The sequence below is a fragment of the Rattus norvegicus genome, chromosome X (genome assembly GCF_021556685.1).
Source record: "Rattus norvegicus strain SHRSP/BbbUtx chromosome X, alternate assembly SHRSP_T2T, whole genome shotgun sequence".
Classification (NCBI taxonomy): Eukaryota; Metazoa; Chordata; class Mammalia; order Rodentia; family Muridae; genus Rattus; species Rattus norvegicus.
The window spans coordinates 105,565,880-105,580,000 of record NC_141554.1 but is presented as its reverse complement, the minus strand read 5'-3'; the positions used below and the strand labels follow the sequence as shown (position 1 = coordinate 105,580,000).

General features: G+C 41.1%; 1 protein-coding gene across 1 annotated transcript in view; it reads left to right on the top strand.

Annotated features, from left to right (window-relative positions):
* The window catches only part of Trmt2b (tRNA methyltransferase 2B), a 126,238-nt gene extending 113,677 nt beyond the window's left edge, over window positions 1-12,561 (top strand). The window contains 1 exon segment of the mRNA XM_087601120.1: window positions 11,788-12,561. Coding sequence (XP_087457246.1) covers window positions 11,788-11,899 — 112 coding nt within the window. The 3' untranslated portion in view covers window positions 11,900-12,561.
* The last annotated feature ends 1,560 nt before the right edge of the window (window positions 12,562-14,121 follow it).

Below are 14,121 nucleotides of genomic sequence, written 5' to 3'. Positions count from 1 at the left end.
GTTGTCTTGCAGAGAACCTGAGTTCAAGGCCCAGCACCCAGATGGCATCTGATGACTGGCCAATAGCAGCTCAAGGGTGCCTGATGCCTTCTGGCCTTTGAGGTCTTCGCATGCACCCGGTACACATACATGCAGGCAAAATACATAATGAAATAAAATGCAAAAACTTTAAAAATGCAACACATTGAAAATATTTGGCCTTGTCAATGAGAAAAGGGAAGTGAAGACAATATGAAGATGAGGAATACAAGAGCATCCTGTCATCGACAGTGCCTGAGGGCTGGGAAAATGGCAAGCACTTGCTGTACAAGCATGAGGGTCTGAGTTTGGATTCCAAGCCTGACATAGTAGTATACCGATCTGTAACTCCTATTCTTTTATGGGGAAATGGAAGATAGAGACAAGACAGGAGCCTTGCTTACAAAGTGGTGAGCAACGAAGACTCCCTGCCTCTAACAAGGTACCTAAGGATGTCTTGTGACCTCCACACACATGCTGTCATACATGTGGAAACACCTGCACTTACACAGGCATGCACACACATATCACACATGACTGGGACAAATGTGTCTAGTTGGTGTGATAAGTCTACCCAAACCAGTTACATCCTGGTACCTTGCATTTTGCATTATTACAGAATTTCCAAAGGGCTGAGTCCCTGCTCCTTGTATAGTGATAAACTAGTCAAGTTTAGCTTTATACAAAATAGTAGTCCATTCTCTCTTGATTGGTAAGAGGGATGCAGTATGCTGGCTTGGATATATTTGGGTTGAACACATATGTATCATACATTTTTTTGTTTACCCTTTCCAACCCTTTCAGTATCTAGGGAAGAGAAGCTATACACCAGTGAGTTTCTTTCTCTTTCTGGCTTCTTGTAGATTTGAGCAATGGAATCCCTGGCAGGACATCAGAAGGAAGGAACTGTGGTCGTCCTGTTCATTCTTGCCTTTCTCCTTGCAGGATTGCCAATGGCTGGCTATTGTACCAGAACTAAATGTCATATCTCTCCTCATGGGAATCCTCATTACTACATGTACTTCTTTTTTTTAAATGGTAGCTGTTCTTTCTCTCCTTTTGGACAGAGAATAGAAGCAGTCCCAAGTTATTTCCCCCACCCCTTGCCATCCCCTCCCTGGCTTTACTATTCTGCCAAAACCATATAGATAGTCCTTTCATTAAACTTTCTACTAATTATAATTTGAGCGTGCCATCTGTCTCCTGTCAGGACCCTGAGTGATGTAGATGAAGTCTTAATTCTCAAAGAATTAGAATACAATGAAATAAACCTAACAGAATATGACCAAATATGATTCCGTCTCTCTCTCTCTCTGATTAATCTTGGCTTTTACAATGCTTTCAGATAATCATCAGATAAGACAAGCAAGGGCTGTAGTCTTCAGATAACTATGGATGTGCAGAAGTGTCAGTTTACAGAATACTAATTACTATCATTTATTCCTGACTGTCTCCATGTGTTGTGTTATGCAGGCTTTATGTTCGGTGGCCTCCTCGGCAACCTTATGAAGAATGCACATTTATTTTTGAGACAGCTTTTATGTATATTGGATTGGCCTTTAACTTGCTATTATTATGTTGCCAGGGTTAAATCTGAACTCCTGACCCTTCTGCCTCCACTTTTCAAGTGCTGGAATGACAGGTATATACCACAACACCCACTCCATTCTGTGCTCTTTAATGTTCATTGTGTGGCCGTCAAGCCTGAATCTGGAAGAAACTGTTGCTTGTTTGAGACAAGGGCATTTAAAGGAAGTCAGGAATAAGATTACATAATGCCTATAAATTCAGCACTTAGGAGGAGGAAGTAGGGAAGTTAGTTAGTTCAAGGCCAGACTCAGTTACATGAATTTGAGGAGACTTGGATATACAATGACTTTGTCCACATCTACCATGCATGCAAAACAAAACAAAACAAAACACAAAACACAAAACACAAAATAAATCTAAGGGCTCTAATGGTTAACAGCACTTGTGTCCTTGCAGAGAACTTGAGTTCAGTTCTCAGCATCTACACGGTGGTTCACACCTGACTGTTGTTCCCTGAGACCTGATATCCTCTTTAGTCTCCCTGGGCATCAGACATACACACACCACAGACATAGAGGAAGACACTCACTCACACATACACATAAAATAAAAAATAAAACTTTAAAAAATAAAATCTTCAGAGGGCCAGCAAGATGGTTTAGTGGGTAACTCTACTCTGCCTCCAAACCCGAGGACCCAAGTTCAATCACTGGAACCCACATAGTGTAAGGAGAGAACCAACTCCAGCAATTGGTCCCCTGACATCCACATGCACAATGTAGTGCATGCACACACACACACACCCCACATACACATATGCCACATACACAACACCACACAAACACATACACATACCACATATACACACACCACAAACACACACCACATACGCACATACACACACACCACACAAACACACACACACACACACACACACACACACATCCCGCATACACACATACACAATGCAATAAAGAAAAACTTGCAAAGGAAGAAAGCAACACGGTAGAGTAAGTGAGGAAGCTAAAGAAACCTAAAGGAAGAAGTAGCCAACACGACTTCTGTTGTAGAAAGACCATGGCCTGCCCCATCTGTTTCTAATTTTAATATTTTTATATTTACTGATTTTATTTTATGTATATGAGGGGTTTACTTGCATGTGCATCTGTGCCTGGTGCCTACAAAAACCAGAAGAAGGCACTGGATGCCCTGGGATTCGGGTTACAGGCAGTTGTGAGCCACCATGGTGGGTGCTAGGAATTGAACCCTGGTTCTTTGCAAAGGCTACAAGTGCTCTTAACCGCTTGTCTTTTATTTATTTGACCTTGTCATGATTCATAAGAGCCTTCAAAGGGGTTTGGCTGGTAGTCCTAATTCTGTTATTGCTGATTTTGAACAAATCAAATTCTTTGAACTTCAAATACTTATCTGTAAAATGGAGACAACAGCTTGAATAGCCCTCAACTGAAGTGCTTGAGAGATGGGAGGCAGCACTGAAGAACAGAAAAAAAATACCTATGCAAAACTGTCTCGAGCTCCTTTCACCCTTTCAGACCCTTCTGGTAGATTTTCCATCCTCTTAACAGTTTGGGGAAGCCAAAGACAACTACCAAGTTATTGAACAATAAATAACCACAGTGGGTTTGGGAAAGGAGTGATCACACCATCCATTGTCCAGAATTGGGTTTTCTCCTGTAGGCCCTTTACATTAAAATCTGTCCAGAACAACTCAGGGTGGTGATCCAAACACTCCATCAATGGGGCCCCTTTAATTACACAAGAGGTTGTTTGTATCTCTTTGGTTCTGTTTTGGGATCTGTATCTGTAACTGTGGCCAAGACCTAGTCAGACATGACTGGGATGTGCTGGAGGAGTTGGTGCTCAGGCTGAAGCCCTCACATATTTACTACTGTCTCACATTATCCTGTTTTGTTGGTATCCTTAAGCAGGTCAAACTCAGTATTCCATACCAGGACACAGAAACTGAGGATGTGGGGAGAAGAAACCATTAATAGTAACCGTGTCCTTTACTTTCCTATAAAAAATAATAAGTTTTTAAATCCATCCAACTCCCCAGGCTTCTATAACGTATTCTGAGCATTGTAAGCCTTAGCTGCTGGAGTTAATGACTGTGCACACATTGCATAACCAAGCTTCTACTTCTTACAGATGAATGCAAAGAACTGGTGGCCCCTTGTCCTACTTCTGCAATGCTCTCTCTGTCTCTCTTCTTATGTATGTGGTGGTGGTAGTGGTGGTGGTGATGGTGGTGGTGGTGGTGTGTGTGTGTTTATGTTTTTGTGTTTGTGTGTGTGTGTGTGTGTGTGTGTGTGTGTGTGTGTGTGTGTGTGTGTGTGTGTATGGGATTGCTCAGTGGATAAAGCCTTATGATCCAAGTTCAATTCCCAGAACTCATAAAAAGTCAGCTGTACTCACACAGATGCAGATACCCACACCCAAACAGTGGACTGAGCTTGGGGACACTGAAGGAAGAATAAGAGGAAGGATTGCAGGTCCCTAAGGTGATAGGAACTCCACAGGAAAACCAACAGAGTCACCTTGTTGCTATAAAATTAAAAAAATCTTTCTTTTACCCCATACTAGACCTGGCACTGTAGTGCCCCAAGATATCTGGTAGATATCTTCATCTCAGTCAGCAAAGCCTCTCACCCGCTTTGCTCCATCCCATATCACACTGCCAATGGCTTCTCTCTGAGCCTGGCAACAATCTCTCTACCCATCCAGTTCCCAAGGCAGGTTGCCACCATGCCAGACATATACATCCCAATTCCATGGCAGCCCAGTGTCACCAGCCACCACATACTCTCTTAAGCTTAAATCGCCACAAGAAAGAACACACAATACAATAACCTCTGATCCAACTGATAAGATATAATTGCCCACCTAAACATACAAAGCCCTGTACACATCCATCCTTAAGAACATTCATAACAACCTGTAAAGGTACAGCGTGGAATCTTAACATCAGCCTCCATGTTCTCTCCGCTGCTTCTCCTGTCTCCTCCAGTCTCCTTCTCCTCTCTAAAACTTTTCTCCCGCCCATCCTTTCTTTTCATCCAATAACAGGCCTCATTCTATCTTGTACCTGCCTTCAGGTATATGACATCCTACATCATCTAACTTGGACTCTTGGGATTCTCAGAGTCTGAACCACCAACCAACGAACATTCCCTGGCTGGACCTAGGGCTCCCAACACATATGTAGCAGATGTGCAGCTTGGTCTTCATGTGGGTCCTGAACAACTAGAAAGAGGGCTATCCCTGACTCTGTTGCCTTGTCTGGCCTCTGTGTGAGAGGATGTGCCTAGCCTCACAGAGACTTGAATTGCCAAGGTTGGGGAGGAGCCCAGGGGCTCCCACCCACTCAGAGGAGAAGAGGAGGGGAGAGAGGAAAGGACTGTGAGAGGAGGTGACCCTGAGTAGGGCAGTGAGTGGGATGTAGAGTGAATAAATTAAAAAATTAAATTAAATGAAAAAAATGTCAACTGCAGCGATGCACAGGAGTAACCCCAGCATCCTTACAGTGAGAGTGAGATAAGAGATGTTCAGAGGAGAATCACCTGGATGCTCACAGGGCAGCCAGCCTGGAATATGCAGTGCAGCAACTGAAAGAAGAGAGGCCTTGTCCAAACAAGGTGAAAAAAGAGAAACACTGGGAAGTAGGTGAGAGCTTCAGCCTGAGCAACAACTCCTCCAGCACATATGTCATGTCTCACTAGATCTTGGCCATAGTTGCAGATATAGAGAGCAAAACAGAGAACCAAAAACATGCAGTCTCTTGTGTGATTAAAAAGGACCATTGATAGAGTGTTTGGATCACCACCCTGAGTTGCTCTGGACAGATTTTAATGTAAAGGGCTTACAAGAAAATTCTTGTAATTCTGGACAATCGGAGGTGTGATCTTTCCTTTCCTAGACCAACTGTGACTATGTTTAATTTGTTTATTGTTCCATTACTTGGTAATTCTCTTTGGCTTCCCCAAACTGTTGAAACAATTGAAAACCTACTGGAAGGATATGAAAGGGTTAAATGAGGAAACAGTTTTGCATAGATTATTTCTAGTCTTTGGTGTTGCTTTTCATAGCCCACCTGCCTGCTTTTATTTATTTATCTTGTAGTGACTCACTTGAAGAACTTTGGAAGAGGTTTGAGTGTGTCTTTGTACCATTATTGCAGTGACTTTGACAATCCAAATGAACTATGAACTTCAGATACCTCATCTATGAAATGGAGATAATGCGGGGAGGGTATCTTCTGAAATACTTGGGACCATATTTCATAGTTTTCTGGATTTTGCAATAGTTTGGTAGACTTTATGAGTTAAACATCTCCAATCTTGGAATCTGAAATTTGAAATGTTTCAAATCCTAAATGCTTCTGGTGTGCAAAAAGTTTCAGATTTCAAAACTTTTTGGATTTATAGTAATAGTTCTTCCCTGATATGTTGGTTGAGGTATCTAAAGGATATTGGGCAGTAGTTGACACCCGGATACGTAGTAAGTAAATCAGTGGCCATTGTTTTGTGGTTACAGTGCCTGGGAAGCAAAGAAAGATGAATTTTTTGAGGAAATTTAAGTGTCTATTCTTCATAATGCTGAATGTAACAGAGGGGTCAGGAAGGATGAGAATTGAAAAAAAAGACAAAGGTTTTGAGATGCGATTATATGTGTGAAGTGATGTTTACCTTTGAGATTTATCTTCTGAATTCCTTGTTGGCGTACTAGGACTAGGAATTTGCCGAGTTTAAGAAAAGCCCTGTTTATGCCAAGCAACCAGAGCTTCCAGGGACTAAGCCACTACCTAAAGACTATACATGGACTGACCCTGGACTCTGACCTCATAGGTAGCAATGAATATCCTAGTACGAGCACCAGTGTAAGGGGAAGACCTTGGTCCTGCCAAGACTGAACCCCCAGTGAACGTGATTGTTGGGGGAGGGCGGCAATGGGGGGAGGGTTGGGAGGGAGTTAGGGGGATGTTGGCCCGTAAACCGGGAAAGGGAATAACACTCAAAGTGTATATGAGAAATACTCAAGTTAATAAAAAAAAAAAAAGAAAAGAAAAAGCCCTGTTTGTGCTCGTTTACGTTCAAAGGAAGCAATATTTAGAGGGAGAGTACAGAAAGAGTACTTACAACTGTGAGAGCCGGAGCAGACTCTGCTTTTGTCTACTAGCATTTTCTATGATGTAGAAATGTTCTGTACCCGCACGAAATTACACATGTGGCTGCTGAGTACTTCAAGTGGGACTAATGTGATAGAGGAATCGCAATTTTCATTTTACTGGATGGCACTTAGTTGAATTTTACATAGGCACATGTAGATAGTGGCTGTCATAATGGATGGCACGGCTCTCACTGCTCATGGGAAATCCTTGAGGCTAATTAGGGAAATAAAGCATGTACTCTTGAGATCAGTTTAAATATCAAAAGAATTAGCAGCAGACAGTAGAAGCTTAATTGTTCTAAAGAAAAACGGTAGGGAATTTGAATCTTACCAAATGGCAGAAATCTAGACTTGAATTGCAGGGATATAGGAGAAAATAAGGCAGAAAAGTTTTCCAGACAGGTTGGAAGAGGTGGGCAAATTCTTACACCCACCCATATACCGTTAAATTTGAGTATAATGGTCATTTTACAGTAGAACATTGATGTTGAATGGTAGTTGGGTTTGGGAGCAAGTTATGTTGTTGGGAGCATAGTACTGTGACAAGATGTACAGTGTGGAAAGCACTTCAGCTTGTGTTGAGCTTTGTCCTTCTCAAGTTGTGTTTATTTTCCTGGCTAATATCCTTGCAATTGTCAAAGCCATTACTGAAATTTCTCTGCAAGCCACATGAGCATTTTTAATACCATTTTCTGTTTAAGTGACTAGGACCCAGATACCAGAGCCTGACTTCCTGGGTTCGAATCTCAACTCTACTCTCTGAGCCATTTGAGGGTAGATGAGTCTATCAACTCTTCTGGACTTTCAGTTCCTCATCTAAAATTGGAGCCTGTCATAGCTTCTAAGTGATGAGGGCATTTCAAGTATCACATTAGTTATACAGTAGCACTGGGCATAGAGTATGTTCTCAGCCAAGGTTGGTTTTAATATTATTTATGTTAATGAACTCTTCGGCTTATTCCAACTTGAATAATAGAACCAATCAAAACTATTGAACAAAACCTATATTAAATTTGCCTCCTTAGCACATTATATCTGAATGTTAGATTTTTTTTCTTAATGTGTTGTATTTCAAGCTATACCGTTTCACTTAATTTAATGCATAATTTCCTACTAAACAGTGAGTGAATTATTTTTCTCATTGAGTATATTAATCTATGGTCAGTTTTGGCTATGAATTTTATAAAATTCACCCTCTATCCTTAGCTTTCAGGAAATGTTATTTGTAATATTTGTTTTAAAAGAAACAAAATGATGTTTTTGGTTTTGTTTTTAAAAGTATGGTAATTTTTTTCTTTTTTCTTTTTCATTATCTTCACACAACCTATAGTAATTTGGGAAGGGGAACCTCAATTGAGAAATTGCCTCTATCAGATTTCCTGTAGGCAAGTGTGTAGGACATTCTTTTAAATTAATGATTAATGTGGGAGGGCCTAGCCGAATAGGGGTGGCATCACCCCTGGGCACCCCCCAGTGAACTAGATTGTTGGGGGGAGGGCGGCAATGGGGGGAGGATGGGGAGGGGAACACCCATAAAGAAGGGGAGGGGGGAGGGATTAGGGGGATGTTTGCCCGGAAACCGGGAAAGGGAATAACACTCGAAATGTATATAAGAAATACTCAAGTTAATAATAATAATAAAAAAAGAAAGGTATTTGTATTTGGCCCTGAGGATTGAGCCAATAGTCAGCATCCATCCATGGCCTTTCTTTCAGTTCTTGCCTTCAGTTGCTTTGGTGAAGGACTGTAAGCCATACAGTGAAATAAATCCTCTTTTCCCCTCAAGAGATCATATTACACTCCCAAATTCTGGGCTTCTCTCCCAACTCTTATCATGCTGTGTTATAATATGATACGTTTGATCTTTTTCTGTATAATCCAAAAGGTTCTTGGTTGTTAGCAACAGAAAATGATAACTACTTGGGGCAAAAAGAAGGTACTGATACTGTATTAAGTAGCTCACAGAATCACTGGTTGTGCTGGAGAATCAGATTCCAAGCTATAACACCAACATCATAATAGCCACTGCCACTACCACATCTGCTATTACACTCAGGTCCTCTGAGTAGTGGGTACCAAGATGGATGAGATATATAACAGATTTGTTGGTAGAAAACCCTGACAGAAAATAGGGTGGGACCCTAAAGGTGTCTGGGAAAGCTGTTGGTACTACAATGTAAGTAAGTCTTAGTTTTATGAAGGAGAGAGGGCAAGACTGTTGGGTAGAAAGAGTATTAGACTGATGTGCAAGTCTAATAAAATTATTGACTACGTTGATTTAGAGTCCTATAACCAAAGTCAGCGTTGGAATAGTCCTATATTTCTAAGAACTGGACTTGTTTGCTCACTTATTGAAGGGGCAGTGTGGTCTCAGAGCAAAATAGCAAACTTTGATCATAGCAACTAGGGCAATGGCTAACTGCACACCCTGCATTTGGAGAACTAGATGGTACATGTTCATAATAGTCTCAAACAAACATGTTTGATTGCCATAAGTCACAGGCTCCCAATTCAAGGAGGCATCTGTGGATTATTGCGGAAGGTCATCAGCTCCCAATTCAAGGAATGTATTAGTGGATTATCTAAATCACATACCCGTGTCCTGATTGCAAAAGGGAGTTGTTTTGCATCAGGACCTGTTGAGCTTCTCCCATAAGCAATGGAATCCAGATAGACAACAAGCTCTGAAGAAGACAAGTGCTCACTATACATACTCTCTGTACACTGTGAACTCTTTAAGACCTTTGTCTTGTTCATTGTTAATTATAAATATTTACAAAGTTAATTGTGTGTGTGCTTGCATGCCTAGGTGTCTGGGTGTTTAGGTACATGCACCAAGCTCCTGGGACTAGAGGTCAGAGAACAACTTGAGGGAATCAGTTCTCTCTGTATATTCTGGATATCAAATTCATATCACCAGCCTTGACAGCCAGGGCCTTTACCCACTGAGCTACTTTGCTGGCTAATAAATTATCATTTTTTGGACAGAAACATGTTATATATCCCAGGATGGTTTGGAAGTCATTATGCAGCTCAGGCTGGCCTGAAACTCACAATCTTTTTGCTTCAGCCTCTAAAGTGCTGAGGTTATAGGTATGTGCCACTGTGCACAAAAATTTTTAACATGCATGTGTTCAGAAAAGTTTATTGAAATAATTGTGTGAATATAGGTAAACTGATAGTCAAAAGCTCTTCCACAGAGCTTGAAGGGGCTTGAGACCCCATATGTACAACAATGTCAAGCAACCAGAGCTTCCAGGGACTAAGCCACTACCCAAAGACTATACATGGACTGACCCTGGGCTCCAACCTCATAGGTAGCAATGAATAGCCTAGTAAGGGCACCAGTGGAAGGGGAAGCCCTTGCTCCTGCCAAGTGAATGTAATTGTTGAGGGGAGGGCGGTAACGGTGGGAGGATGGGGAGGGGAACACCCATAGAGAAGGGGAGGGGGAGGGGTTAGGGGGATGTTGGCCCGGAAACTGGGAAGGGGAATAACAATCGAAATGTAAATAAGAAATACTCAAGTTAAAAAAGATTTAAAAAAAAAAAGAAACAAAAAGAAATACCCAAGTTAATAAAGATTAAAGAGAGAGAGAGAGAGAGAGAGAGAGAGAGAGAGAGAGAGAGAAAAGCTCTTCCACAATCAGTCAGTCATTCAATCGAGGAAGCTAGCTACCAAATAAGTGCAAATTAAAATCCAGTAAGATGGCTATAATCAATATTGGCAACAGTTGTTGGAGACGTGGAGAAATTGGGATTCTTATATGCAGTTGATGGAAATATAAAATGATGAAACCACTTTGGAAACATCTGGCAGTTTCTTGAAAAGATCATACATATTTGCTAATGAATTGAAAGTACATTTGGGTTGAGGAGGATGGTTCAATGGGTAATGTGCATGTTTTGAAAGCATGTGGACCTCAGGTCCCCAGCAACCACATAAAACGCTGGGGTTGGTGGTATGTACCTGGGAAGATAGAGACAAGAAGAATCTTGGAACTTGTTGGCCAGCCAGTCTAGGCAGTGTGCTCCTGGTTTGGTAGCATATCCCATCTTAAGAAATACATGGAAAATGATATGAGGAAGACACTGGATTTCAACCTCTGACCTCCACATGCATGCGCACATATACCCCCCACATGTGCATGCAAACACATACCCTCCTCCACACATACACAAATAAAAGAAAACACACATAGTTGGAGAGATATCTCAGTATTTAGAAGAACCTCTTGCTCTTCCAGAAGACCTAGGCTTGATCCTTAGCACACGCATGGTGGCTCACAATCATCTCTAGTTCTAGTTTCAGGGGATCCAATGACCACTTCTTGCCTTCAAGGGCACCAGGCATGCACACAGGACACAGACATATATGAAGGGAAAAAAATTCAATTCATGTATACAAAATTTAAAAAGGAAACTTACATCCATTCAAAAACTTGTACACAAAAGTTTCTAATTGCTTTATTCATGAAAGCCAAAAGAATGTAAACAATCCTGTGTCCTGTGACCATTTTAAATTTTGATTTATCTCCTCCCACCTCCCTCCCTCTCTCCCTCTCTCCCCCCTCTCTCTCTGTGTGTGTGTGTGTCTGTGTGTGTCTGTGTGTGTGTTTCCCTGTCCTCTGTTTGTGTGTGAGGACATGTACATTGCATCATGAGGACAGTTTTGGAGAATCTGTTCTTTCCTTTCACCATGGGATCTGTGTATCAAACTCAAGTCTTCAGATGGGCATGATAAATGCATTTACTTGCTAGGCCATCTGAGCTGCCCAACAGTTGGTTTTACATGGCAACTTGGACAGGCTATGATTAACCAGTTGTTTGTCCAAACACCTGTGTAGATATTACTGTGAAAATTTTTCAGTTGTGATTAACATTTAATCATTGCAGTTGAACAAAGCTTATAACCCTCCATATTGTGACTGAATCTTATCAAATTCATGAAAGACCAGAAGAGGCTAGCGTCTCCCAAAGAAGCCTAGGGTTGTGCTTGAGCTTCAAACCTTTGGACTGGATACTGCAACATTAACTCTTCCTTATTTTTTAGACGGCTGCCCTGCCCTGAATTTCAGACCTACCAGCAACTCCAGTTGATGCTATTTCTTGGTGGCATATTTGTACAATGGAATGTTACTCATCTTAAAGGAATGCTGGGCTGATATATACTACAATGTGGATGAACCTTGAGCATACCATGGCTAAGTAAAAGAAGCCATGAAAGTTATACATATTGTACAAGTCCATGAAATGCCTATGCTTTGATTTGCCTGTAATTTGAGCGTTCTTCCAGGTTTTCATGTATTGAAATTAATGCCTGTCATGAAGTATGAAGCGTTTGGAAACATAATCTAATTATAGTGTTTAGAGTCTTCAGGGAGTGAATGATTGTGATTAGATAATGTATTAGAGTGGAGGCTCTAAGATGGATTTCTCGTTGCTTATAAGAAGGAAGGAGGATACACAAACGCATGGGCACTCACTGTTTCTTCCAATGCTGTCACCTGTGCCACCTGGGAACACTTACTGATAAGGAAGTCATCATCAGATACGATCCATCTCCTTTCAATCAGAACTAATAACCAAAATAAATTCATTTTCTTCATGAGTCACCGAGTTTGTGGTTTAATACCTATTGGCAAAAGAAACGGATGAATATAGTCTAGAATAGGCAAATATATTGAGATGCAAAGTACATTAGTAGTTACTTCATCTAGGAGAAGGTACATGTGGAATGGGTGTTTAATGGATATTGGCTTCTTTGGGGGAGTGAAGTAATGTTCTGGAACTAGATTATTGTAATGAATAAATGGCTTTGAACTAAGACCTCTAAACTGTGTACTTTTATATAGCTGTATTATATGGTATGTGAATTATATTTTAAAGCTATTATTTTAAAAATAAGTAATATCCATTATGCACTTTCTCCTCTCTCACTGCCACCAGGCAATGCTGCTGGCTGCCTGGCAACACCATCCTCATTTCCATGGTACATTTTGTGAGTGCATGTCTTTCTCTTCAAAGCTAATTTAGATGTTCACTTTTACTACATTTTTTTCCATTTTAAGTAGTTTTTTTAAAGTAAAATGCCAGGGGTGAGTTTGTAGAGTGTACACACCCATATTTTGAATTCAGGCTTATGTGGGCGATACTAATGAGGGAGTGGATGCTGTAGCTGAAAATGAGCATTTTATAGAAGGAGGCCATCCTTCCATTCTATCTATTGATTTTTTCCATCCATCACCTTTCAGAGACTGGTACTCTATGAGTGCTCTATCAGTCACCTGCTGCTGATTTCTTACTTTCTTTCCCCTCTTCTTTTCTTGTGCCCTTATAAGATCTGCTCCTGGAAGGCCTATGAACAATGTTCTTCCAGCTATACTGGATTGGCATGTCCAACACAGTTCCCAAGCATCACAAAGTTTGAGGGGTTTTCAATGTTGTAAAGATTCCAAGATCTTTTAGACCAGGTGACTTTTAGACTCAGTCTTTCTTCATGCTGAATTGGACTGAGTGTGAGTAAAAAGAGTCAGAGCTTCAGCCTCCCCTTTTTGCACAATTCTGATGCTTTACAAAGGGGGAAATTGACCTTTGAACACTACCTAGAATTCAGAGGACCATCTATGGGCTTCATTTCACTTAACTAGCTCTTGAGAGAGCTGTGCTTTTAGTGAGGAAGTGGCTTCTGGGCCTCACCAGTCTAATTACTGTCAGCATTTTCAGTGTCCCCTGTCCTAAGAACTAAGAGTTAGTTACCCAAAGAAATTGACTGATTGTGATAGCTAATCTTGGTTGTCAAGGATCCAGAATCACCAAGAAGACAAGTGTCTGGGTGTGCCCATGAGGAATTATCTGAAGTTAATGGAATGCAAAGACCTGACTCTTGTGGGTGCTAGCATTCCATGGATGGGGTCCTGGACTGAGTAAAAGGAGAAAGTGAGCTGAGCACGCATACTCATCACTCTCTGCTTTGTGACAGTGGTTGTTATATGGCAGCTGCCTCCTGCTCTTGCTGCCAGGATGGACTGTATCCCTAAGAACTATAAGCCCAAATAAATCCTTCCTCCCTTAAGTTGCTTTTACTGAGTATCTTATCATAGCAATAACTAATATACCAATGAATCAAAGATTGCTAGAAATAGGGACACTCTGTTAGCTTCTTCCAGTAGGGCAAAGGAACAGGGAAATAAGAGACCAAAGGATTTAGTGACCTATAGTGCCAGAGAGTCTTAAGACGGAAAGTAGAGAAGCTGATTGATGAGAGGAATCAGATGTCAGGAAATGTACACGTTTATACTAGCCCTGGAGGAATCCAATAAAATAGGAGTCCTAACCTTAAGATCCTATAATAATTTAGTTGGAACATAAAAATTAATACACTTGA